The sequence below is a fragment of the Zonotrichia leucophrys genome, chromosome 21, assembly GCF_028769735.1.
Source record: "Zonotrichia leucophrys gambelii isolate GWCS_2022_RI chromosome 21, RI_Zleu_2.0, whole genome shotgun sequence".
In the NCBI taxonomy this organism is placed as follows: Eukaryota; Metazoa; Chordata; class Aves; order Passeriformes; family Passerellidae; genus Zonotrichia; species Zonotrichia leucophrys.
This window is the reverse complement of record NC_088190.1, coordinates 7237823-7263478: the sequence shown is the minus strand read 5'-3', so window position 1 is coordinate 7263478 and position 25656 is coordinate 7237823. Positions and strand designations below refer to the sequence as shown.

The 25656-nt window shown below is 54.0% G+C and overlaps 1 protein-coding gene across 5 annotated transcripts in view; it reads right to left on the bottom strand.

Moving 5' to 3' along the window:
- Positions 1–1705: 1705 nt before the first annotated feature.
- Positions 1706–25656, bottom strand: part of VWA5B1 (von Willebrand factor A domain containing 5B1) — a 33431-nt gene continuing 9480 nt past the window's right edge. For 4 of the 5 annotated variants that reach the window (XM_064730622.1, XM_064730624.1, XM_064730623.1 and 1 more), the window contains exons 3-23: positions 24749–24918; positions 24331–24492; positions 23764–23986; positions 23468–23610; positions 23108–23239; positions 22720–22844; positions 19571–19747; positions 16625–16735; positions 15961–16163; positions 14119–14233; positions 12439–12624; positions 12033–12228; positions 10919–11106; positions 8066–8246; positions 7568–7879; positions 6687–6824; positions 5998–6126; positions 4955–5029; positions 4494–4563; positions 4152–4275; positions 1706–3935 (exon numbers count right to left, since the gene is read on the bottom strand). In XM_064730622.1, coding sequence (XP_064586692.1) covers positions 3219–3935; positions 4152–4275; positions 4494–4563; positions 4955–5029; positions 5998–6126; positions 6687–6824; positions 7568–7879; positions 8066–8246; positions 10919–11106; positions 12033–12228; positions 12439–12624; positions 14119–14233; positions 15961–16163; positions 16625–16735; positions 19571–19747; positions 22720–22844; positions 23108–23239; positions 23468–23610; positions 23764–23986; positions 24331–24492; positions 24749–24918 — 3877 coding nt within the window. In that variant the 3' untranslated portion in view covers positions 1706–3218. The remainder of the gene's footprint in view (positions 3936–4151; positions 4276–4493; positions 4564–4954; positions 5030–5997; positions 6127–6686; positions 6825–7567; positions 7880–8065; positions 8247–10918; positions 11107–12032; positions 12229–12438; positions 12625–14118; positions 14234–15960; positions 16164–16624; positions 16736–19570; positions 19748–22719; positions 22845–23107; positions 23240–23467; positions 23611–23763; positions 23987–24330; positions 24493–24748; positions 24919–25656) is intronic. The other variant, XM_064730621.1, reaches the window with a different exon arrangement.

Genomic DNA, 25656 nt, shown 5'->3' with positions numbered 1-25656 from the left:
TCTCGATTTGATAATTATTTTAATCATTATTACTCATCTTTCCCCTTTCTTCCCCCCCTCAAAACTTCGTCCTGGGCCTGTCAATCACTTTAATAGCTGTTTACAACCTATCATCAAGTCTTGCATAACATCCACATGACTTCACTCAGATGCCTCCGACACCCAAAAGCTGCCCCTGGGCTCTATTTCAGGAGTGATGGAGCCCACGGCACCAACTGGCTGCTTCCCCCGCCGGCATGCCCGGGGTCCTGGGATGGGGAAAACCAAAGCCAAAGACATGCCCGAAGCAAAACTATTTTGTAGTTAACACAAGACAGCCCCACGCTGCTCCCCGGTTCGGGTTTTGGGGGTGAGGGTTGCTCCCCAGCATCGCAGGTGGATGTTGCGCCAATTTGGAGAGCTCGGGAGCTGAAGGCGCTGGAGCAGCCCCTGGATGGCAGCGTGGCCTCTGCCCCCTCACCCCCCTCTCAGCACTGGGACACAGGCACACCAGACATGGCAAATTCTGATTAAAATGTCATTTTCTAGCCGAGTTCTGCACCCCGCGGCATCGCCCGTCGGCGGGGGACGGGGCAGAGGCGCAATCTGTGCCGGAGCGGCTGCCAGCCCTTTTCCTTCGGCAGGCGGCGGCTGGCTCGTGGGGCGGGGGGGGACACCACGGCTCTTTTTTAAGCTCTCCCTCTGTCCTCCCCCTCTCCCTGAGATTTCATAACCCTTCAAAGCACGAAAAGGCTCCTCCGGTTCCCGGCTAATGAGCCCTGCGGAGGAGGAGCGCGGCCGCGGCAGGAGCGGAGCGCGGCAGCCAAACCTCCCCAGCGCGGTGGGACGGGGCAGGGGGACACGGAGGGGTCTCTGCGGGGTCTCACCGTAACCCCAACTTGGCCAATTCTCTCCCCAAAACCGCCCTTGGCACGAGGCTGCCCGGGATGGGACGTCTCTCCCTCCCCGTGCAGGCGCTGCACGCGAATGTTTATTTACACAGCATTAGGGGGTTATTTATTAAGCTACGGCTGACAACTGTATTCAAATTAATTTCTGTTAATAAGGCGCTTGCGGTCACCCCGGCAACAGCACCGGAGTGCCCTTCCTTAAGGAAAATACTTATTGGGGTGAGATCCCCTCGGATGCCAAGAGGGTGCTCTAAGGGGGCCTCTGGAGATGCTGGGGCTGGAGACTCCAAATCCCTTCTTGAGATCTGCTCCGTGACCGGAGGTGGAGTCCAGAGGGAGGAAATTGGGCTAGAAGTGTCTGTTTTATGTGATGCATGTATAGATAGAGAGGTCACCAAAAGCAGGAGGCATCTGAAGGGGTCCTTGCTTGCCAAGGGGAAAATAAAGGATGGTAGAGCTCCCATGTCCTGCTTTGGATTGGAAAACACAATGGCTGCTTTACCAATTCCTGTGATTACAACACTAATTAAGAATGGTGTGGGATGAAGGCAGGATTCCTGTTTCCTTGCACTGACCAATGTGAGAGGTTAAACTATGCAGAGAAAGACAGCAGATTTCTCAGCTCCATCTCTGCCTCAGAGAATTATCAAACCAAATTTCCCCTGGGTTTTAAAATCCTGGATGCATCAGTTTACCAAATGCTGTGCAATCCAGGGTTTGCAAAACACAACTCCCCAAAAGTGGAAGGAAGCTCCTCATCCCCTCTAAAACTTAGCCCTAAACTCACACATTAAAATCATCACGGGGTTTTTTGGGGGATATTTTACTCAACAGTCACACAGTGCTTCAAGCAGCTGGGGTAGCCCCAGGGAAACCCACCAAGAACCCACCCCAAAACAAAGGATTCACACTGGCAAGTAGAGCAGGCTGTGATTTACTGGGACAACAACATTTCTGCAACAACAGAGAACACGACTGTGCCGAGGCACCCGGCCGGCAAACCCGCAGCAACACTGAGCACTGCCACACTGGGGACCTCAGAGAGGGGACATCAAAGAGACACTGGAGGGGGGCTCGAGTTCTGGGGAACCCAGAGAGCTGACACGGAGAGCAGAGACCAGAGGGAAGCTCCTGGAGACCCGAGAGAGGTGAAACCAGAGCAGGGAGCAGAAAGATAATCCTGGAGACCCTGGAGAGGCCACACTGAGAGCAGACACCAGAGGGGTGCTCACAGTCCTGGGGACCTTGGGGAGGTGACACCAGAGCAGACACCAGAAGGACGCTCACAGTCCTGGGGACCTTGGAGAGGTGACACCAGAGCAGACACCAGAGGGATGCTCACAGTCCTGGGGACCTTGGAGAGGTGACACCAGAGCAGACACCAGAAGGACGCTCACAGTCCTGGGGACCTTGGAGAGGTGACACCAGAGCAGAGGCCACAGGGGTGCTCATGGTCCCCAGCACAGGTTTCCCTCCTGTGTCACCCCCAGACACACAGACACGAGACAGAAGCCTGCTGGGACAGGCAAGGCTGCTACATGCCAGGGGAGGGAGCAGAAGGCAGTGGGTTCCAGGTGGGCTCCACAGGAGACAGTGGCACACAACTCCCTCTGGAGGCACTTGATCCTTCAATCCCGGGCACCCTGGCTCTGCCTGTGAAGCTCCAAAGGCACACGTTGGCTGCAAGGGACCTCACAAACTCCTGCTGGGATTGCAGAGAGCCTGAAGGAGCCCAGCACTGTGTGGATGGGATGGGGTTTGGTCGCAGCCTCCAACTGGCCTGGCTGGGCTCGATCCTCCTGGCTGTGACAGCGGGGCTGCTCTTCACATGCTCATCCCCAGCCCAGATTCCCTTTTACCCATGAGATGAGCATGTTGCCTTCTCTGAAAGCCATCTGAGATGGCAGGAGCCTCAGGAAAGCAGGGATTTGGGGCTGAGGGGCTGCAGTGGGGGCTTGGCAGTGATTCAGAGCTGGGAAGAGGCATCTAAGCAAGGACAGGGAAAGTGGAGCAGGCCACAAGATCTGCCCTGGAAACTGGGCTTGGACCAGAAGAAACCAGAATCAGAGGGAACTGCTGTAGCTGGAAGTGCTGATCTAGTTGAAAATAAAAGGCATCTACTGCAGGCAGTGGTGGGTTCCCTTCCAGGGCAAAATCCTGACTGCTGAGTGCAGGGTTTAGCCCAGGCTGCTGTGTGTGCAGGGTTTGCTCTAATAAACACACACATTCCTGCAGCAGAGGAGCTGAGCTCCTTGGAGGCATTTCCTTAAGGATACATCCCTGCTCCTGTGCCCTCAGCAATCTGCCCAAGCCTCCCTCCTCCTCCTCTTACACACTGCCTGGGTTGTAGCACAGCAGGTTGAACTCCAGGTTCTCATCCCAGTGCCGGAGCAGCACAAAGAGCTGCTGGGCTGCAGCTTTCACCGTGGCCAGGCTGGATCCCCCGGGGAAGTCCTGCTCGCTCAGCCACAGGCTGGCTTTGGCAGCCACCAGCTCCCACTCGATGAAGTAAGAGGCTGAGCTGTGCTCCAGCCAGGCCAGGGCCACCGCCGTGGCCCAGAGCATCCCCTCGGGCTCCGTCTGCTGCTGCAGCTCCACGTCTGAGAGCACAGCCTGGAGCTCGGGGCCGCCCTCGGCGTCCCAGGCGCGGCTGTCGGCGGGGGAGGAGAAGCTGCGGATGGTGATGGCCGGGGGGCGCAGCTCCTGCTCCTGCTCGGCTCTCAGCGCCCTGGAGATGCTCTCGGCAGCGCTGCCCGACAGGTGCCGAGGGCGGCCCGTGCTCAGCACTGCTCCCCCAGCCGGGTCTGCAGCGATGGGGCCCTTCCCCTGCCCGCTGGGGACCAGCAGCTGCCGGGGGCAGCTCAGGGCTTTGGGCTCCGAGGAGGAGGAGCTGCTCCTCTTGCTGCTGTAGGAGCCGGAGGGGCTGAGGGACAGGCGGTGGCAGGTGAAGGGTGATGTCCACTTCAGCTTCTCCATGGGGATGTTGACGGCGTCACAGAAGGCTGAATTCAGAAGGAAGGCACCACAGGCCAGCTGCAGGGACACCTGTAAGGGATGGTGGGCACAAAGGGAAGCTCTGGCACCAACCACTTGTGGGTAGCTCAGGAAAAAGGCATGTAAGGGTGAAACAGCTCTCTATCTCTGAGCAGGTCACTGGACGTGGTTTACAGAAGCAGCAGGAGGAAAATTTGGGAGGGATCCTCCTCTGCTCCCCTGCAGTGACCACAGAACCCCAACAAGACCCAGGGAGGAGCTGCTCACCAGGGGAAGGTAGTCCATGCTCTCACTGTCACCCTCAGAGCTGGCTTTGCTCCCTCTGCTTGGAGATTTACCCATGAAGCCCTTGGCAGCTCGAACCAGCAGCATGGTTTTATTGAGGGTCAGCCTGTGAAAGGATGAAAAGGTGTCTGTGACCTCTGTGCTCACCCTGACACCCACCCCCCCTCCAAACCATCCCTGCTCCCCAGACACCGGCACCATGCTTAGCCCCAGCTCCAGCTGCTGTCCTTGGGTCCCTCCTCTCCCCCTGGCCTGTGTTCACATCACACCCACACAGGTGAAAGGCACCTGCTGGGGTCAGAGGAAGGTCGAGCTGGCTCATACCTGGCAGCAAAGAGCCTCTCAATGGATTTTTGGGCTTGTGCAGAGGAAGCAGACAGGCTGTGGAGAGGCCCTGGGGAGAAACACAGTGCTGGGGTTACAAGGTGCTACAGGGGAGCAAAAGGGAGCAGAATCAACGTTCTGGCTTGTTTGGCTGCTGAATCTTTGGCAAAACTCTTCCTCTTCCCTTGCCTCATTTTTCCTATAGGGATAATAAAAATTCCTATACCTTTTAAAAATGTACCTGGGGGAGATTTATACCAAAACCCACATCAAGTTCCATCCTTTTCACCTCAGAATGAGCCCGGCCCAGAGATCAACTCCTCTGCTGCAGGGATGCATGTGTTTATTAGAGCAAGCCTAGTTTTAGGTCATAAATTTGTATAAAATTCCCCAAAACTCAGCAGAAGCCCAAACCATGGATTTGATGGAGCTGCACAAAGTGCCAGCAGCTCTTTCCCTACCTTCAGGGCCACGGCAGCGCTCCCAGGCAGACAAAGATGGGGTGCTGGAGGGTGAGGGGCTCCTCTCCTCAGCATCTGCAATCAAGGAAACACATCAGCAACAGCACCCAGCCAAAGCCAGCACCTTCCCTCCCACGGCACGATGGGGTTAATGAGCCTCTCCGGGGCTCTGTAATTCAGCTCCAGCTCTGACAGTGCCAGACAAGGTCCGATCCAACTCGTCTTCATTAGTGGAGGATTTGGTGACAAGCGAGTGTCTCACATCCCCCCTGCCTCTAATTACACTCGTTTCATCCTGCGTGTTGCCCACGCTACGGCTGCCAATTAACTCCTGAGCACTGCCAGCAGCACCCCTGCCCTGTCAGGGCTCTGGGGAAATCGAAGCTTCCTCGCCCTTCAAGGAGATGAGCCCCAGCCTGACACGAGTCTGGTGAGCACCGTATGCAAAGGGGAAGGCAGGATTTAAAAAGACCAGAGAAGGTGTCCCCAAACCACTGAGTGTCCCAGGCTCCTGCTGAGAGCAGCATTGCCCCCGAGCAGGCTGCACGGGCTGGATGGCTCAGTCCTTTATGGGGACACAGTGCCTGAAACCCGAGCAGCTCTCAGCCCCTGGCTACCTCTAGCAAGCATAAGGGATATCAGCTCTTTAGTGATTATCAGCTCTTTTGCTTGCTAAGGCATTGCTGGCTGGCTGGCAGACACAGAGAGAGAGAAGGCAGCTCTGGAGTTCCACAGTGGTGTCTGTACTGGGGATCTGTGAAGGGTTCCAGCAATGGCTCCTCAAATCAGAATGGGCTAAAACAACCCATTATATAGGGTACAGGGGTATCCAGAATTGTCCAGTAGCAGGGGTTAAGGGAAAGTGATCTATGGGGTTACAGAGAGATAAGCTGGGGTCTGAAAGGCAGAAGAGAGGGGCTTGCCATGACTTGGCATTTCCTATCTTTAGGCCTCTGCTCTCCACGGGGCCCTAGCAAGCCCATGGCCTGCCACAACTGAGATCTCTAACAGCAGGAAGGAGATAAAACCCCAGGCAATCTTACTCATGCTGTTCAATCCGAGGTCTCCATTCTGGCCACATGCTGACTGAGGATGTCCATGGGAACAGCCACGATACTTTCTGTTTCCTGAACTCTTCTGTTTCCTCTGGTTGCTTTGCTTGGATGCTGCCCCTTGGCATGAGAGAAGAGAATGACCAGTTTTAGAGAGAGACTGGCACTGCATGATGGCAATGAAACCACAGAATGAGCTCGGTCAGGAACTGGAGTGACAGGACAAGGAGGAATGGTTTCAAACTGGAAGAGAGTAGGCTTAGATAGGCTATTGGAAACAAATTCTTTGATATGAGGGTGGTGAGGCCCTGGCACAGGTTGCCCAGAGAAGCTGTGGCTGCTCCCTCCATGGAAATGTCCAAGGCCAGGATGGACAGAGCTTGGAGCAGCCTGGGTTAGTGGAGATGGTGGCAGGGGGTGGAATAGGATGAGCTGTAAGGTCTCCTCCAACCCAAAACATTATGTGATTCTCTGGTCATCCCTGGGTATCCAGCCTCAGAGGAGACCTTTTCTCTGGCCACAGGAAGAGGTTTGTGCCACCAAGAGCTTGACCACGGCCTTGGGTATGGGTCTGGTGCCAAATTGTGCTGCGGCTTCACAGCGTTTGCCCTGAGAGAAGTTCCCCAGTGACACCTCCCCTGTCAGGACAAGGTCCCACCCCTGTGCCAGCCCCACATTACCTGTGTGGGTGTACTGGACCAGGGTGGGCAGGTAGGAGCTGGTGCTCAGGTCCACAGGCACGAAGGCTGTGTACTTGCTGATGATGTTACAGGCCTTGCTGGTGTGGACAGCGCTGAGCTGGAACCGGAGCCCAGACCCTGCCATGGGAGGGACAGCAGGGTCAGAGTCCATGGGCCCCAAGGGTCCCCACCCCTCACACCCAGCTCCTGCCACAGGAGGGACAGTAGGGTCAGAGTCCATGGGCCCCAAAGGCTCCTCAACTCCTCACACCCAGCTCCCAGACTCTGCCACACAGAGACAGCAGAGTAAGAATCCACAGGCCCCAAGGGATCCCCCACCCCTCACACCCACCCCCATGCTGGGATCCATGCCCAGCTGGGGCTGCATCCCTTTATCTCTCTAAACTCTGCCTACTGCTGCTGCTGCTGTTATTTTACAAGGCCAGAGCACCTCATGGAGGACAGGGCTGACATGTGTGGCCCATGGCAGTGATGTGTGGCTGCTGCTGGAGCTGGATGTCACTTCCCAGCTCCAAGTGACCAACTCCTTAAAAATAACCATGTTACCTCATGCATGAAGCAGAGGGATCACAGAATCATGGAACATACTGAGTCAGAAGGGACTCTCAAGGACCATGAAGTCCAACCCCTGCTTCTGAGGAGTGGGAAGGAACATGAGTTCAGGAATGATCATGTGCAGCAAGGCTGCAGAAGCAGAAGAGCACAAGGCAGCTGAAGGGAGACGTTATTTGGGAGCTGTGTGAGACATTCCCTAATATTTCACCACCAGCAGCTTTTGTTTTCACTCCAGAGGCTGCTGAGACTGCTGGAAAGCCCTCCCGAGGCCGGGCAGGGTCTGCCTGCAGCCAGCTGTGCATTACCATGCTCGATTTCACACTCCCTCTCAGCGAGCTGCTCCAGGTCCTGGATGAGTGCCTTGGCTGCCAGGTGGTGGAAGGTCTCACTCCACAGGTCTGTGTCAGCATCCTCGTGGCTCTCCCGCTCCCGGAACAGAGGGTGGATGTCAAACGTGACTTCCCACTGCACCGGCTCGTTGTTCCTCAGCCCCTTCACCAGTGCCCTGCAGAGGGCCCTGGGGGAGCGCGGGGAGCCGCAGGCAGCGCCCATATCCAGGTCCTGCGGCTCCCAGTCGGAGGAGGTCTCTGTCTCACAGGATGGATGCTGGGCAGCCTCTGCAGGGAGGGGAAAGCAGGAGCATTAATCACCTCCCCGGGAGCTGAATTCCCCACTGGCACCACAAAACCATAATTTAATGCTCCCCAATTGTCACACGGTGGCACGGGGTGCGATGCAATGGCAGCAGACCCCGGCACGGACAGGGTGAGGCGAGGCTGGCCATGCCTCCCTCTCCCACTCACCCACATCCCCGGGGCTCCGGCTGTCCGATGAGGAGTGCAGGCTCCTGATGGCTTCCTGCAGCCCGTCCGGGGCGGTGGCGCCGTGGCAGAAGGACACACAGCTGTGCTGGAGCAGGGCGGGGCGCCGGGCGCCTGAGCCGCGGATCCTGCCGGCAGAGCCGGCCGGGATGGCCGGGAGGGGCTGGGAGCAGAGCGGGGGTTAGAGCTGGGTCTGGCTGCAGGCAATGGCACAGACCTGCTCTGTGCCCTCTGCTCCCTGCATGGACCTGCTCTGTGCCCTCTGATCCATGCATGGACCTGCTCTGTGCCCTCTGATCCATGCATGGACCTGCTCTGTGCCCTCTGCTCCATGCATGGACCTGCTCTGTGCCCTCTGCTCCCTGCATGGACCTGCTCTGTGCCCTCTGCTTCATGCATGGACTTGCTCTGTGCCCTCTGCTCCCTGCATGGACCTGCTCTGCGCCCTCTGGTCCTGTCTGCTCCATGCATGGACCTGCTCTGTGCCCTCAGATCCCATCTGCTCCATGCGTGGATCTGCTCTGTGCCCTCTAATCCATGAATGGACCTGCTCTGTGCCCTCTGATCCCGTCTGCTCCATGCATGGAGCTGTTCTGTCCCCTCTGATCCTATTTGCTCCATGCATGGACCTGCTCTGTGCCCTCTGCTCCCTGCATGGACCTGCTCTGTGCCCTCTGATCCATGCATGGACCTGCTCTGTGCCCTCTGGTCCCATCTGCATGGACCTGCTCTGTGCCCTCTGGTCCTGTCTGCTCCATGCATGGACCTGCTCTGTGCCCTCTAATCCATGCATGGAGCTGCTCTGTGCCCTCTGATCCCGTCTGCTCCGTGCATGGACCTGCTCTGTGCCCTCTGCTCCCTGCATGGACCTGCTCTGTGCCCTCTGCTCCATGCATGGACCTGCTCTGTGCCCTCTGATCCCATCTGGTCCCCACCCAACCCCTGTGAGGGATGCCATCACCCAGGTCCTTCCCTCTGCCCATCCCTGGCTGGGATCTGTGCCCAGACAAAGCTCCCCACCAGACCCTGGGATGTCCCCAAGGGACCCTGGCCCCAGGGGCTCCTTCCCCAGACATACAGAAGGTGAAATATGAGTTTCATCCCTCCAGACATTTTAATGACTTCGCTTGGGAACCAAAGAAAAGAAGAGAGACAGAAAGATCAAGGACCAGTTGCTTAGTAACGAAAGGAGAGAGGTGCAGGGGATGGGAGAAAGGAATTTTTATCTTTTTATCTCTCTTTTTTTTTTTCTTTTTTTTATGAGACTCTTTCTTCTCTTTCAGAAGACCATTAATCCCCCACTCCAGCACCTCTGGTGCCACATTCCACAGAGATGCTCCCCTGTGCAAGGTCTGGGTTCATCCCTGTCCCCAGGGCTGTGGGAAGATCCATCTAACAGACACCCTCTATATTCCCAGGACATCACCAGCAAAGAACAGAGGTGATAGAAAGTAGTGGATGGAAGAATGGAGAGTGGTCTCTGAGTGACAGACATATATGACTTCCACCACCACCTAAATTTTGTTGTTCTATGACACCACCAGCAAAACCGGGAACCAGGTGGCTCCAGGCAGGATTTACCAAGCTAATATTGACACATCCTGCCAGACCCTTTCTGTTCCAAACCTGCTCCTTCTCCTGCCTGAGCTCTCTCCCAGCCAGGGGAAGCCAGCTGGGAATGGAGCTGGGGGTTTAAGCTGCCCATGGCTGCTGCTGACCTTTCCTTCCCAGCATGGCAAGTGTGGAGATGAGCTGAGGGCTCGGCTTCACACCCCTGAAAATGTCAAGCCCTGGCAGCAGGACTGGGAGCTGGGAGAGCTGCTGGGAGCCCTGGCAGCAGGAGGGACAGCAAAACCAGGCTGCATTTAATTAAGAGCATGCTGCATGCTGTTAACCATTTACTGCCCCCCAGAAGGGAGTCAGTTCCACCCCTGCCCACACACCAAGGGCAGGAGGATGCTCTGGGGACCTTCTCAATACAGGGAATTCTGCCAGTACCCCTAAAAGCTGCTTGTTCTTGGTCTTGGATTATGTTCACCACCCTCACTGCTGTAGCCTGAGGGCAGAGGTCTCATCCCTCCCTCTGGAGCCCTGGCCCTGCTTTCCCCTTTGCCCCCTCATCTCCCCTCCCAGCCCTCACCCAGTGATCTCTAACCCAGAGAAGAGGGGAAATGAAAGTCCCTGCTCTGAGTTTCCATGGGAACACAAGTGCTGCTGGTCCTCCCAGCCCTGCAGATGCTGATTGCAGAGCAGAGCATCCCAGCAATGCCAAAGATGAGAGAAAACTATCCCTATCCTTCCCAAAGATCAGCTGAAAAATCTGCCCAAATTCCACCTGCTTCAGGTAGGGGACAAAACCCTGTTCAGCAGATGTATCATCATCACACAGGTTCACATCTCATCCCAATGCTGTGTAAGGCAATGGATCCAGCTGGGAATCTGCTTTGGCACTGAATTCCTTTTCCCTGCCAGGCACAGAAGTGCCACAGCCATGGGCAGGTTTGAATCCTAAATTGTAGGGAGGTAAGAAGGACCAGAGGAGCAGCATAGGCTGCTAAGGGAAGGGGAGCAGGGAAAAGCAGGTTCCCATGGGGAGGGACTGCTATGGGATATGAGGATGGGATATCAGGGATATCAGGGTGGCACTCTGCTCCCTGCTCAGCTCATTTCCCCAGTGTTTGGGATGTGCTGCAGAGCTGAATCTATTATCTATATCAATATTTTAGGGCTAGTGTGAGTCAGGCCCTTTCCTTCAGGCTCTCATCCACCTGATATTTTCCTCTTCCTCCTTGCTGGCTTCCACCTACAGGCAAAGCCTCCCAGGGGATCACCTACCTGGAAATCCACCTGCCAGGGCTCGGGGCTGAGCTGCTGCAGGTCCTGCAGGTGGGTTTTCCTCAGGGGGTTCCTCACCAGGGCAGTGCCAGGGTCGCTGGCCGTGGGCACCTTCCTGCGGGGCTCGTGCTCGGAGATGTGGGTGGTGCTGTACGCCCGTCTCCTGGACAGAGCCTTCACATCCATTCCTGAACGGTGGGAGAGAGGAATCAGCTCCATTCCACCCTGGGAGCAGCCAGCAGTGGGAGGCAGGGAGCCCTCACCAAGGTCCTGTCAAAGCTCATGGGGGCACACTCAGCCCTGCAAAGTTTTAGGCAAAGCAACGAAACCACAGAAGGAAATAGAAACGCAAAATTCCTGGGGATGTCAAAAGAGCAGGTTGGGAAGGTTTTGTCTGAGGAGTTTTCAGCCAAAAAAAGCCTGACTGCATTTCCCCAAACCTCCCTGGAGAAGACAAAAGGTTTACTAATGAAATTTAATTAGTGCAGACACGCTCCTGTCAGAGCAAGACTGAAATTTGCCTTGGAAAGACACGATTTCTCATTGCTTTTGACAAGTTTGAGGGGATGCACAGTACAGATCCTCTTGGAACAAAAGGGAAGAACATCCCATGAGTAACAGAGGTTTCCCCAGCTCCGGGTGCAACCAGCTGCTTTATGCCACATGCTGCTGAGACAAACACCCAGGCAGGCTGTGGTGGGGAGGAGTGACACCCTGGGGAGAGGGCTTTGGATCCATTCTCCCCCTCTCCTGACTGGGAAGCTGCTTTGCAGGTACAGGAATGGTCTAGCAGAGCTACCCATTTGATCACTCCACTCCTCCTCACACTGCTTGGGAAGCTTGTAAATAATTATGTGGCCAAAGCTAGAGATGCTTTGAAAATCTCCAGGGAACCCAGCTCACCAGGGCTTCCCTTGATTTCCTGACAGGTTTGGATAAAACATCCAAACCAAACAGACTTGCTCAAGCCTCAGGAGATCTGTCATCTCTCCTGCAAACTCCTCCAGCTCTTTGCAGCTGAAGACATGTGTAAATCAGGCAAAAAAAAATTGGGGGAGCAGTGACAGGAGCTTGATTAGAGAGACAGGGCATCATGTAGAGAGAGAAATCTGACCTGTGTCCGTGTCTGACTCTCCCCCGGGGTCTCTGCCCACGCCCAGGTGCTCGGGGGAGCGCTCAGTGGGGCAGGACCCCTCCGAGTCTCTGGAGTGGTTCCAGCTCTCCAAGCCTGCTCCCTCCTCCTGGGAGTGGAAGAAAACAGAGCTGCCCGACTCCTGGGAATGCATCGTGCTGTACTGCCGCCTCTTGTCCTGGGGGGAAGCACAGAGAGGGAACAGCTCCCACCACAGTCTCTGTCCACCTGAGCTGAGACCAGCACCCTCAGCCACTACAGCCCCCCAAAGTCCCACCCATCACCTCCCTTAAGGACACAGCTGGGAAGCAGGGGACACCCCCTGACCATGCACAGAGCCAAGAGTGCTGTGTACACCCCAACACCCCCGCTGCTGGGACAGACTCACAGCTCTGGGGTTGGACAGGTACAGGGAGGTGTCACAGACGACACTGTAGCTGACCAGGCGGTCACCAGGGAACAGGCAGCTGCTGCTGACAGGGGACACCAGGACCTCGGTGCTCTCAGGAAAGACCCACTCCACGGACACATCGCTCAGGACCGGCGCCATCGCCTTCTTCAGTGACCTGATCATCTGCAAAGGGCAGGGGAGAGCTTCAACACCAGCTGGACACAGTGGGAGCCATGGTGCACGTGCCATGTGCTGCAGGGAAGGGGAACATTCCCTCTAACAGTCCCATCAGCTGATTCCTACCCTCTCCTGACATTCTGCTTCCTCTTAGTCTACTCTGATGTCCATCCCAGCACCCCCACCTCCCTGGCACAGTTACACTTGACAGAGCTGGGTAATGGTTGGTTTTTTCCAATCTAAATGGCTCCATGATTCCATGATTTTTACCATGAGCAGATAGTGATGGAGCACAGGGCTGATCTCACACACACTGCCAGCCCAGAGCAAGGTGGGTGCGTATGGCCTGAGGGATCTTTCTCTGATGTGAGGCAGCATCCCTTGCTCCCCTCTAGCACCAGGATATGCTGTCAGCCTTCACTGGTCTGAGCCCCAGCCCCAGCCCTTGTCCTGAGCCCAGCACTCATACACTGATAATTTTGGAACAGCTCATTGCTGGCACAAGCCACTGCCAGAGATCAGCAATGCTCTGCCAGTTACACATGTGGAGAAGACCAATATTCGTGAATACCTCATGGGCAAATCTCCCATGGAGCCATCTACATGAGCTTCCCTGCATGCCAAGGGAACTGAACACCACATTTAGAGACAGAACAGCTCAAATATTCCCCATTGTTCCCTGCTTTTTCACAGGCTCGGGAAGACACACCAGGCTGTGTTTTATAAGGCCATTAATTGACGCCTCAGACTGCTGAAGGCACCGAGCTGCACAGCCTGCAAAGCTCTTATTAATAGTTCTTATTAAACACCTCTCTCTTCACTGTCTCTGCTTTTAATTTACATCAGAAATGTTGATGCCATTCTGTCTTAGAGAGGTTTTTGTGTGCTCCAGGCTCCTGCAGAGGGTGGAGTTGCTGAACTCCTTCTTGAGAGATCAAGAAGGTAGAAGCTGGCTTTTTGGAGATATTTAGGAGCTAAAGACCCAATTCTCTCTGGGTTTAGTCAAGCAGCAGGTGACAGGCTGGGCTCTGCATTCACCAGGGGACAGAGCCATCCCTATGCCAGATTTCAAGCACACGGTTTTACTCTTCACGGGGAGAGAGGGAATGGAGAGGCTTTAAAGCCAGCTTAACAAGCAAAGCCATCACAGCGCATTCCTCTCGCTCCAACCCCGAGTCCTTCTCGCCTGAGCAACGCCAGGGCTGAGCCCGACTTCAAAACTAATTGGCTGCTTTGATGCCGGTCCCACTGCCCTCGCCGCTGCCTTTGAAGGCAGAGCTGCAGCACCGCGGTCCCCAGCCCCCGGCGGAGGCAAACGCACCCTCCGCTCCCTCCGAGGGCCGCCGGACACCGAGGTGCGCTCTCATCCCCTCCCGCTGGCCCACCTGCTGCGGGGGGATTGGGCAGGCAGGGCCAGGATGGGGAATGAGCCCCCCGGGAGCCGTGGCCTCCCCCTCGCCGAGGCAGAGCATCCTCCGAGCCCCGGGAGCGGGGCTGTACCTTGGGCTGCAGCCTCTCGCCCTCCTCCAGGAACTCGGAGACGCCCCTGGACACGGCAGCCAGACCCCGCACCAGCCTCCTGCAGGCGTTTGGCCCGAGGCCGAAGCTGTAGCACCTGCAAAGGGACAGGGAGAATCAGGATCCAAAGGAAAAGCCATCCACCCCATGTACTCACACACTCCCTCAGGCAGAAACTCCCTCTGGCTTCATGCCGCTGCTGTGTCCAGCAGAATAAACCAGCCCCTCTTTTAGGCATGTGGCAGGAAGGTTGAGAACCTCCCGGTGCCTAAAGGGGCACCAAGAAAGCTGGAGAAGCACTTTGGAAATGGTCATGGAGTGACAGGACAGGACAAGGGGGAATTGCTTTAAGCCAAAAAAGGGCAGGGTTAGAGTGGATATTGGGAAGAAATTCTTCCCGTGAGGGTGGTGCTGGCACAGGGTGCCCAGAGAAGCTGTGGCTGCCCCTGGATCCCTGGAAGTGTCCCAGGCCAGGCTGGAGGGGGTTTGGAGCACTCTGGCCCATGGCAGGGGGGCAGAATGAGATGAGCTTTAAGGTCCCTTCCAATCCAAACCATTCTGGGGTTCTGTGAACCACCAGCCCCCTCCTCTCAGCAGACCCCAAACCCCTTCCCCAAAGAGCAGCCTTCAGCAGTGACACTCAGGGGTTCCCAGCAGGACCTCCAGCCTTCCCCTCCTCTGCAAACACAAACAAGCTGCTTTGCTCTCAGTTCAGCTCCTTTCCCTGCTGGCTGTGGTCAATAGCACTAAAGATCCAGTAATTATCTCTGCTTGCAATGAAAATAAACATTTTCTCAAGGAAGGATGATCAAGCCAGGTGAGGCTGCTCCCCCCCACTGCCAGGTCTGTGAATCAGGATTTGAATTGGGCTGAAGGCTGGGAGCTGAGCTGGAGCCCTGGCAGGCAGGGAGGGCAGTGCTGGGTGGGGATGGATGTGCCAGGAAGCCAGGAGGATGGGAATGGGTGGGATGTGGCATTTGGGCAGGGCAGAGGATTGCTGAGAAAGAAAGCACCTTCAGCAGCAAACTGCATCTGCACAAGGGGCTTTTCTCTTGGAGGGTTTTAATCCTCAGCTGCCTGCAAATCCTAGGCTAGCCTCACACCCCTCCTAAATAAGGCTCTGATCTTCTTTTAAGATGGTCCATGCCCAGCACTCTCTGTTCCAGGGTCACTGAGACCACGCTCCAGCTCTGATTGCATTTAACCCTTCCAGTCCTGCAGGAGCCAGGGGTGGCAGGGTGGGAAACAACCAGACCTCTGTGCAGTTACAAACCCGCAGAGCAGCTTCCCTGATAACTCCAAAGTCTGAGAGATGGAAGAGGAATCAGGATTTCTTACATTTTTCTCATGTTTTGTGCTCCTTAAAGAGGCAGAGGAGAAACCAGAACAGCCTGTGATCAGGGCTGGGGAGCCAGGCTGGGAGCTTGTGCACAATTAGCTGCTTTTTACATTGCTGCCTTTCAGCATATTCAATTCTGCACAGCCCCATCCTGGAAGCAGCTGGGGCCAGCCCCAGATGTGCTTTAAAAAAAATATAAAAAAAAAAAAGCGAGGAAGATTGTTGGCGTGTCAATCTCTCCTAGCAGGAAGCGTCAGCCGAGAGCTGTGAAGTTGTCAGCTCAATTATCCTGCTTTTGATTGTTTAAAAAGCATCTGAACTTCTGGGATTCGTTCCAAACCCTTTGAGGTTCTCCCATGGCTCATAGCAGCAATCTCTCCTGCCTCTGTCTCTGAAGTGGGGACGTCTGTGAGAGGGAGCTGTGCTCAGGGGAAGGCACATGGCAGCCTGTGCCAGCTCCTGGCCCTGCAGGGCTCAGTCTGTACCTGGTGGAGCAGGAGTGGTCCCGCAGCAGCTCCAGAACCTTCCCCGTGCTGCTGATGGCCCCGGCTGTCAGCACAAAGAGCAGCCGGGGGTGGCCCCTGTGGAGGGGCTGGCGGAGGAGCCACTTCAGGGGGGACAGGAGGTTGGTGCTGCCCATGTCAGCCCGGATCCTCCTGATGCTCTGGCAGGCGATGAGCAGGCTCTCCTGCCCAAAGGAACAGGGCAATTGTCAGCACCAGCACCCTCTGAGCACCAAGGAGAGCCAGGGGAGAGGCTGAGGGAGTTGAGGATGCTCATCCTGGTGAAGGGAAGGTTTTGGAGAGACCTTAAAGCCCCTTCCAGTGCATAAGGGGGCTCCAAGAGAGCAGGGGAAACACTTTGGACAAGGGCCTGGAGTGACAGGACAAGGGGGAATAGCTTTAAGCTGAAGAAGGGCAGGGTTCGATTTGGTATTATAAGGAAATTTTTTACTTTAAAGGTGGTGAGGGCCTGGCACAGGTTGCCCAGAGAAGCTGTGGCTGCCCCTGGATCCCTGGAAATGTCCAAGGCCAGGCTGGATAGGGCTGGGAGCACCCAGGTATAGTGGAAGGTGTCCCTGCCCATGGCATGTAAGGTCCCTCCCCACACAAACCAGTCAGTGATTCTGTGAACTGTGGGTTCACCCACCTCACAGTAGGCCTGGCTGACAGGAAAGAGGGTCTTGAAGGTGGATCCAAACCCGATGATATTGAAGAGACATGCTGGCATCAGGCTCTTGAGAATGACCAACAGGGCATCCTGAGGGGTAAAAAGCAAACAGACATCAGGACACTTGGATCCTCCCTGGCTGCCCCAACTTCACCAGGAAAAGCTCTGCCCAGAGCATCCCATCTGATTCCCACTTTCACCTGACAACAAACCAACTGCTTCTTTCCCATGCCTCCATATGACCCAGGTCTTTTCAAAGTCCCTTGATGATATTTGGGACATGAAGCAGTGAGGAAAATGGGGAGTCTATGGGAAAAAGGACAACAAAGAACTGAACAATTTTTTCTGTTTGTTTTTAAGGGATTCAATTTGTGCTGGCAACACAGTGCTGCAGCACAGAGCTGGTGGGTGAGAAGCAGAGTGTGAAATTGAGAAGTGCGACACGCAATGCATCTCAATGCCTAAACTTGCAGAAAATAAACAAACAGCTTAAAGTTACACAAAAGGAAAAGCCTCCCCCATCCCCAATTCTCTTGTATTCATAGCTGGCTTCAATTAAAATAACTGGGAGACAACAGATTTAAGCTATTTTCTTTACCAGAGGTGGTTATCTAATGTGTCTATTCCTGGGCTTTACATAAGGCAAGAGCAACTTGAATTGTCACAGTGGTATTGTAGACAAGTCCAGGACAGAGCTTGTGATCACAGGAACTGGGCAAGAGCTGCTTAAGGAGCTCTTGAACTTGTAGGAGCAATTATGTGGCAGGAGAGGAGACCCATTTAAAGCAAAGTGTTTATTTAAAGCAAAATGTAAAGCAAAGTGCTCAGGAGCAGCTCAGTTCTATTTAAATGCTGATCAAGGCAGACTCCTGCCAGTCTGCCAGGGCAGCAGAAACCCTCTAGGCAGCCCCTGGAGGAGCTGCCAAGGTCAAACGAGCAAGAACTGCCTCCTTGAGATGTCCTACCAGTGGCAAAGACCAAGTGACCACAGAGGGACACAGCGAACTCCCTGCCTGGGTCCAGCAGGGATCCCAAAAGCTCCTCCATACAGGCTCCCAAAGCCTGTAAGACTCAGCAAAAAACTCAGAGCTGGAGCACTGAAAATCAGTGGAATAATGTACAAGAGCAGGGCTGCCCTTTAACAGGCTCTGGAGTACTTGAATGCAAGCTGTTATCTCAAACCTACGAGGATATATTTATACCACTGCTCCCAGATGGCTCCCGGGATGCTGGCTCTTCCAGATCTCAGTGCTGACATCCCATCTTGGAACTCATTACAAGGGAAAAAATACAAATTTCCAAATATTTCTCTTAAAGCATTTCCCAAAATGGGCAACCGATGCCTGCTTGCTATTTCAGCAAGCAGAAAGATTTATTGCTTCTTATGGTAAATATTGATCTTGATCCTGTTGCACTCCATAGCTTTATGGCAACTCAATAAGGAGGAATGTTTGCTTCTAGAAAAGTCAATTCCCAGTTATTAGTGCAGTTTTGCCAGCGAGCACCATCACAGCCTGGCTCTTCTCCCTGGCTGCATCAGGGTGGGAAAGGAGCTGGCTGCAGGAAATTTAAATCCCTGAATTTTCCACTCCAGCTGCTTTGGACGGGTGCCCCCCTGCTCTGCACAGGCCCTTCCACCCCATCCCTGAGTGCATCCTGAGGCTGCACAGCTCCAAGACCTGTCATGCCATGCACCCAGCCAGCTGAGGATGATGCAGAAGGTTCCACCAACCAAAACCCACCCAAACCCTCTCACAACAGCTCCTGCTGTAAGGTCCCTGGTGTCTGTGAGTGACAAACAAGGATGGAACACTCAAAAGAGGGACAGTGGGTTTCTCCCTTGAGGTATCTCCTCCAAAATCTCCCTCAAAATATTTTTTCCTGAAGGGGAACAGCTTTTTTCCTGTTTCTACAGCCCTCCTGAGATGGGGTTTCCATTTCAGGAGCAATCAGAGAAGGGCTCTGATCCTGCAGGTCCCCATCCCCAGGGGACAATCCAGCCTCCACAGAGGCTGCAGAGACTGTGGTGCCCAAACCCAGCCATGCTGGCAGTTGGAATGCAAAAATCCATGCTGAGAAAAGATTCTCAGACTGCTAAAGGTGCTGGGGGAAGGGGTTACAAGCCCAGAGATATCCTGTTCCCCTTGGGAACAGCCTCCCTATCCCAGGGGATGTGCTGCAGCCATCTGCAGGCTCCCCAGCATCCCAATCCTTGTTGCTGAAGGTGTCTGTCCTTCTTCAGCAGTTCCCATGGAAACTGGAGACAGATGGGAAAGGAGATGTGCTAAAAGATGGACAAGTTCAGGAGGGGGTCTGTGGGAACCTCATGAGGTTCAGCAGACCAAGTGCAGGGTCCTGCACCAGGGCTGGCTCTGGGTAAGAGCCACATCTGACAGGGGAACCTCAGACCCACAAAATATCCTGACAATGCTATTTTGTACTCAGAGCTCTCAACACAACACCCATAACTATGGGAGTTAGGCTGCTGGTGGCGATTTGTGTTTGGAAAAGGGATGTCTCATATTTAAATCATTTCTGTGTGTTCACAGAGATGTGAAAAACCTCTCCTAATGCATGGTCAGCACCTTGCTCGCCTTGGAGCTCCCTGGAGGTTTCCACCTAGGCAGTCATCACCCAAAGCCCTTCTGGACACAGGAAGAACTGGAAAAAGGATGCACAAAACATGCCAGCAAGAGAGGGAAAGAAAATAATTTTACATTTTACATGCTGATAGGAAGAAGCAGAAGAGAACAGGGGAGAGTCACCTTTGTTGCAGGTACCAAAGGAGCACCATGGTTGAGATGACTGAAATGCAGCCTATAATTACCCCCCATGCCCTGATAATGAACAGTTATGCTCTCAGCACCCCCACTGCTCTCTCACTCATCCCTGTTGACAGGCAGGTGCTTCCCCTCCTGCAGGTACCTTGGCACGGCTGATGCTCACAGCACTCATGCTCCTGCTGCGCTCCACCAGGAAGATGAACTCGCCCTGGGCTGCCCGGAGGCCTGGCTGCACAGTCCTCAAGTCAGGGCAGAAGTTGAGCATGATGACAGGGTGGTGGGGGATGTCCTTGTTCAGCCTCTTCCTGATGATTTCCGTCTGAAAGAAAGCAGGAGACAGCTCCAGAGGTTGATTTTGAGAGGTTGATTTCTCCACCCCATTTCAATTTGAGGGGAATCAGAGCAGGGCTCAAAATGCAGGTACATGGCCTTTTGTGGGCCAGAATCTGCTTGTTCAGAGGTGACAACACCAGGGTGGGCCAATATCCAGATGTCCTGTTCTGTCCATACCCACAGTATTCACCATCCCTGTAAGTGTCCAAGGCCAGGCTGGACAGGGCTTGGAGCAAGCTGGGATACTGAAAGGTGTCCCTGCCCACGGGATGGGACAAGATAAACTTTAAGGTCCTCTCCACCAAACCATTCAGGGATTATATGGAGAAACTGCACACTCAGATAAAAGCCTGGAGAAATAAATCAAAATACCTCACCCTACCCAGCACCTTGCAAATCTGATTCTCCAAACATTTCATTAGATCCTTCCCGAAAACCTGGTTCATTAGCACAGCTTAGCATCCCACCGAGGCACACCAGAGGTTTTCTCCATGGTCACTCACTAATGAAGTGTGAGATGCAGCCCTTGATCTGCTGCATTCAGCACTCCAATTCATTCCTGTCGCCTCTGGTTTGCTGCTTTTTCTGCCCATTTCTTTTATCACTTTTCTTTGTAGGGATTGAAAGGCTTTGGAAAGCTGAGCCGTTTGCTCTGGCCACGGCTCGATAGGAACCCGCATGATCTCTGCACTGCACACAGCTCCAATTGCTCTCTGCATTTTCTCTCCTTCTATTTCAAGTATTCATTACAAATGGGATAAAATAAAACTGGTAAAAACCTCTTGTGATGGGTTTATAATGTGCTGTTACGTGTGTATCAAGCAATAACGGGTTCATGGCCTCAGCTGCTTTGCAGGGAGCTCCAGGACCCCACATCAGCCCAGCCATGGCCTTTCATCCCTGGGTCTGAGTGGGGAAAAAACTCCTCAACAGCAGCTCGATCCTCAGGGGCTTTGTTTGCCTCTTTTCTCCTCTTTCTGGCTGCTTTTCTCTTTGGTTTCACAGGGAGCAAACCAGATCCCAGATAACTGGGCTTGTTTTCTCCAGCCATGAGTCACATTCCTCAGTTTATGAGCTGATGATCAACCTTTGTTTTCTAAAACTCACTAACTCCCTGTGGCTCAACACACACACACAAGCTCTGCTTTCAGCTCCTCTGCCTGAGCACAGCTTCTCTGACCCAGTGAAAAGACAGGTCCCACTCAGAGGAATAAGCCAAGCTCCCACTCATCCTCCTGCCTTTCCTTTCTATGCTATGGGTAGAAGGGAAATCATAAATTAATCAGCTGCTGAGAAATCAAGGGGCTTTTTCCATTTCCATTTTCCTCCAGCCACATGACATTATTTTCTTTCACAACTTTTCCAGTTTATCACATTCCAGACTAGAGTGGTTCTTGCTGCCTCTGTACAAATACTGAATTGTGGCCCTGGACCTATCCACAGAACTCCCTGGAATGCTCTTGGCTATCCATGACACAAATTTCCTGTGCAATCAAGATGAGCCCATACTTTGGGATTTCTCACTGACTGGAGGGAATTTTAGAGGCAAATCTTCAGTAAACAGCTTCAGTGGAGCTGCTACAGGTTAGCCAGAGAAGAAAACATCTCCTCACCTCCCTTCCGTTCCCCTTCACCCATTATCCAATTACAGTAAACTAATCAGATTTTGTTGAGTAAAGTTGATTCCAGTGTGCATCCATCCCCACCAACCTGCAGCTGACAGCATCCAAGCTTTTTGCATAACAAACAAAGGGAGGAGAATTACTTATCATTTACCGCTGAAATTTCTGGGCTAATTTAATCTAAGCCAAGAAGTGGCCAATGTCCTGCTCTAGGCAGCAGCAATTCCAGCCCATCATCTACCCCAGGTATTCCAGGCATTTTCTCTGCTCCCTGCAGTTGTTTCCCAGTCCTCCTGGGGCACAGGTGGCTTTCCTGCAGGGAAATGTCTCCAGAATGATCCCCCCTTAGATAATTTGACATGCTAAATGTGCAGAAATAATTAGGGAGCCATCCGAGGCGTAGCGTGGGAGTTTCATCTCGTTCCACCTGCCACACGCTGAACACAATTAGAGGAGACGCCTGCAGAGTCCCAGCCCTGCCAGAGAGAGTGGAGGGCAAAGGGAAGGGAGGAGAGGAGGGTTGACAAGTCTTTGGTGAAAGAAGAAATCTGAGCAGCACAGGGAGACACCCCTGCAGCAGGTCAGGGATCTCTGCCAAGACAGACCCAGGATCAGACACGTGGAGAAGGAGTTTAGGGGGAAATGAGCATCCCTGGGCACACAGGAGAGCCCTGGCTGTGTAAAACAGGAGCTGACACTGTCAGCCCCAGCTGTGGCCACACAAGCACGACCTGTCCCTTAGGAGAAGACGCCCACCCTGGAAATCCAGAGGGCTCTGAGCTGTCTGCTCCTCTCCGCTGATCCCAGGCACACCAAAGACTTGGGCTGTCACTCATTCCCTCAGAACTGCTGGAAGACGAGGCACAAATCCCAGCACAGATATTTTTCTCTTTGCTGCTCAGCAGAACAAAGAGAAGTCTCTCCTACCTTGTCTTCAGTTCAGCTCATTATTCCCAGGAAGATCACTTCTTTCTCTCTGACAGCTACCCAGAAACAGTAAACATTTACCGAGCAATTAAAAGAATATTTTATTCTATGTCATTGCAATAATTATAATACCCTTAATACTATCACAATGCACCTCTCTAATTATGCTATGCTAGACTAGCACTAATTATACACACAATAACCATCTCAGAGCTCCTTCCCCTCTCAGTTTATCAGCAGCACTGCTGAATTTCCCCCTCTTCCTCCACACAAGCCCCTCTCTGAGGGAGGATGCTGCAGGTCTCACTGGGACAGTGTAATATCTGATGCTGGAAACATGGAATCATCTCCTAGCTCAGCTCCAGTCCATGGAAAGCCCCAGCTAACACCTGCAGCTTGTGTTTCTCACCTTTTTCTTGGCACTGGGGTCTTTCTTAGTGCCTTTAATGAAATCGTTCTTCCCCTTCAGGTGTCGCTCGTACTCTGCGGGGGTCATGTCACCCTCTTCCATTAAGACGTGGGGCATGTGGGGCTCTGTAAATGCAGAGAATTGTGTGAAGAACAGCTGTGGCTACAATTTGGGTCTGGCAGAGATGCAGGCAGCCTTGGTTGGGAAAACAGCAGCCCCTGTGAGATTGGAGAGCTCAGAAAACCCTGAGAGGGGCCAGGATTACCTCCTGGGAAGCCTAACCTTGACAGTATTTGCAAAACCAGCACTAATCCAGCTGTCTCCAGAGCTACAGATGAAGATCCCAGGAAGGGGCAAGAGCAGCAGAGGGGAAGCAGAGCCCACCTACCACTTGGGTGGATCAGGATCTCCACGGGTCTGTCAAAGGTGTGTTTGTTGGCCAGCGTGATCACGATGCTCTTGGCAGAGCGAGCTGAGGGGTCGGCGTCTGCTCGGATCTCGTGTGTGGGGCTCTCAACTCCTGCAGGGAAAACGAGGTGCCAGCAGGGATTGAGGGTGGGGACACCAGGGAGAAGGGATGACAAGGCAGTAGAGGACAGGAACCCAGTTAGCATCAATCCTGTACTGGTAAATCCACCCCAGCACAGTTAAGTTGCCAACACAGATTTACATTGAGGAGGAGTGTGGACATTGCCTTGGGGAGGTGATAAATCAGCCTTGTGCAGCAGGGCAGCCCCAGTGCTCCTACCTGCCAGCAAACATGGCCCCCGGATCTCCAGGTGGAAGCTGAATTCATACTCGAAGGGGTTGGTGGGCTCACTGTCCAGCAGCTGAGCCAGGCAGAACCTGCTCCCTTGCTCTGGGCTCCCCAATCCACAGGGGTGCTTGTCCCTGATGGTGAGATAAATCCAAATAAACCCTGTCAATGTGTTCTATGCCCCCAGGAACTGCAGGTCTGCCAGAGGTAAAGACTGCAGCCACTCTCCAGCCTCCTGCAGCCCCAGGATCAATCCCAGACAGAGCCCACCCCGTGGTTTTCCATACATTTGGAGCTGGTGGCTGGAAAAGCTGCTGGCATTCTCCAGGCTGGGCTGGGGGACCCTGGGGACACACACAGCTGGCAGAAGGACCCTCACCACCCCGCTGGGCAGTGTCTGCAGCTCAGAAGAGGTGCTGATGAAGATGGAGACACTTTCCAGGGGAGGAATCATGCCCAGGTTGGCCACAAAAACAATCCTCTCCAGGTCCTCATCCATCATAAGCCTTCCTGCACAGAGATTGGACCATGCCAGGTATTGCAACCATGGAAAATACTCCTTTCCAGGCCTCCACAACTCCCAGCCCTGGATCAAACACCCAAAGCCGCCACCAATGCACACATATCAGCTTTCTCTAAAGAGCCCCAGCTTCTGCATCACTCCTTTGGCTGCCCAGAAGCAGCAGTGCTTTCCAAGATGGATAAGACTGACACTTTTGGCACCAGCACCACAACCCCTCATCTTCCCAAAAGGAGCCCCCTTGGTGCAGCAGCATACACCAGCCAGCCACCCCCATCACCTCCCCACTCCCCTTCCCCTCCTTTTCTCCCTAAAACACCCTCAGCCCCCTCACCACTTCCATCACCAGCTCTTCCAGGGGGGAGGCTGCAGCTGTTGAAGTAGGTGTCATCCATCTTGGCTTTGTCTTTGATCTGCACTGTCACGGTGCGCCGGGACACGGCCGCCTCGAAGCCCACCACAGTTGTGCCCTCGTCCAAGGGGTACACAAAGAGACCTGCCAGCCAGGAAGGGTGTCAGCAACACCCACCTCTTTCCTGGACCCACCAGCCAGGTCCCTCTTGGCACTTCCCAAGTGGGAAAAAAATCCCACTTGTGGGATTTTTCACACCTAAAAAGTTGTAGACTTGGACACAATACATTTGGTTGTGCTTCCCACCAGCATCTAAAGGTTGAAGGCATGCCCAGAAACCCAGCACTGCCATATCCTGGCTTTAAAGTTCCCATTCCAAGCTTCACTCCTTCAAACTTGCCTTCCACAGCCTGGGGGTCTGGGTTGTGGTAGGTGAGCAGGGCTGTCATCCCAAAGGCATAGCCACTGACGCAGGATGTCACCTCGGACGCGATGAGGGGCAGCCGGGAGAGGGTCACACGGTCAACCAGCCCTGGCATCTTCCTGGGGGTCTCTGGGTGACGTGGGGAGCTGGAGAGAGAAAGGTGAGAATGGCTGTGGAGCCCCGAGTGCCCAAAATGTTTGCATGGCTCTGCCACCTCATTCTGAAACCCTGAGTGACCTGGGGCAGGATGAGACCTGGGTTTGATGACTGCAGTGATGGGGATGGGGATGAAGCAAGACCCCAATGGGAAGACAAGGCAAACCCTTGCCCCAAATCCCCATTGGCACAAGGGAGGAGGTGCAGATGAAACCTCCCTGGCTGGGGACACAGCCTTGGAGGTGCATAGTCCCCACCTCCCACACTGCTGGAGTCTGAGCAGAACAGTTAACATCTTTTTCTGTCCCTCTTTCTCCTCATTATCCTCCAAACCAACAACTTTCTCCAGGATAAGACTGTGATCATGAGAGTTTTCCTTTCCCCTGGGGAAGGAAGAGTAGGCAGGCAGAGCCATACACGCTGCTGCCCTCCCATGCCCTTGCCCATCCTCATCCTTGCTGATTACAGGGAAGTGCCATTGCTCTGCTGTCCTGCATCTCCAGATCCTTCCTGCACAGGCTGACTCATCCCTCCCTGTGCTCAGCCGACACATTCAGATGCAAAGTGACTCCTTATGCCAATTACATTCCAACTCTTTTCCCTAAGCAGGTTTTCCTCCATTACAGCTCCTCTCCCCCAGGCCTCAGGGTTTTAAAGGAGACTTTTCAGGTGGATTTTAGGGCCCCATCCTGCTCCCCCAGGGAACGAGGAGAAGTTGCTAGGCAGCA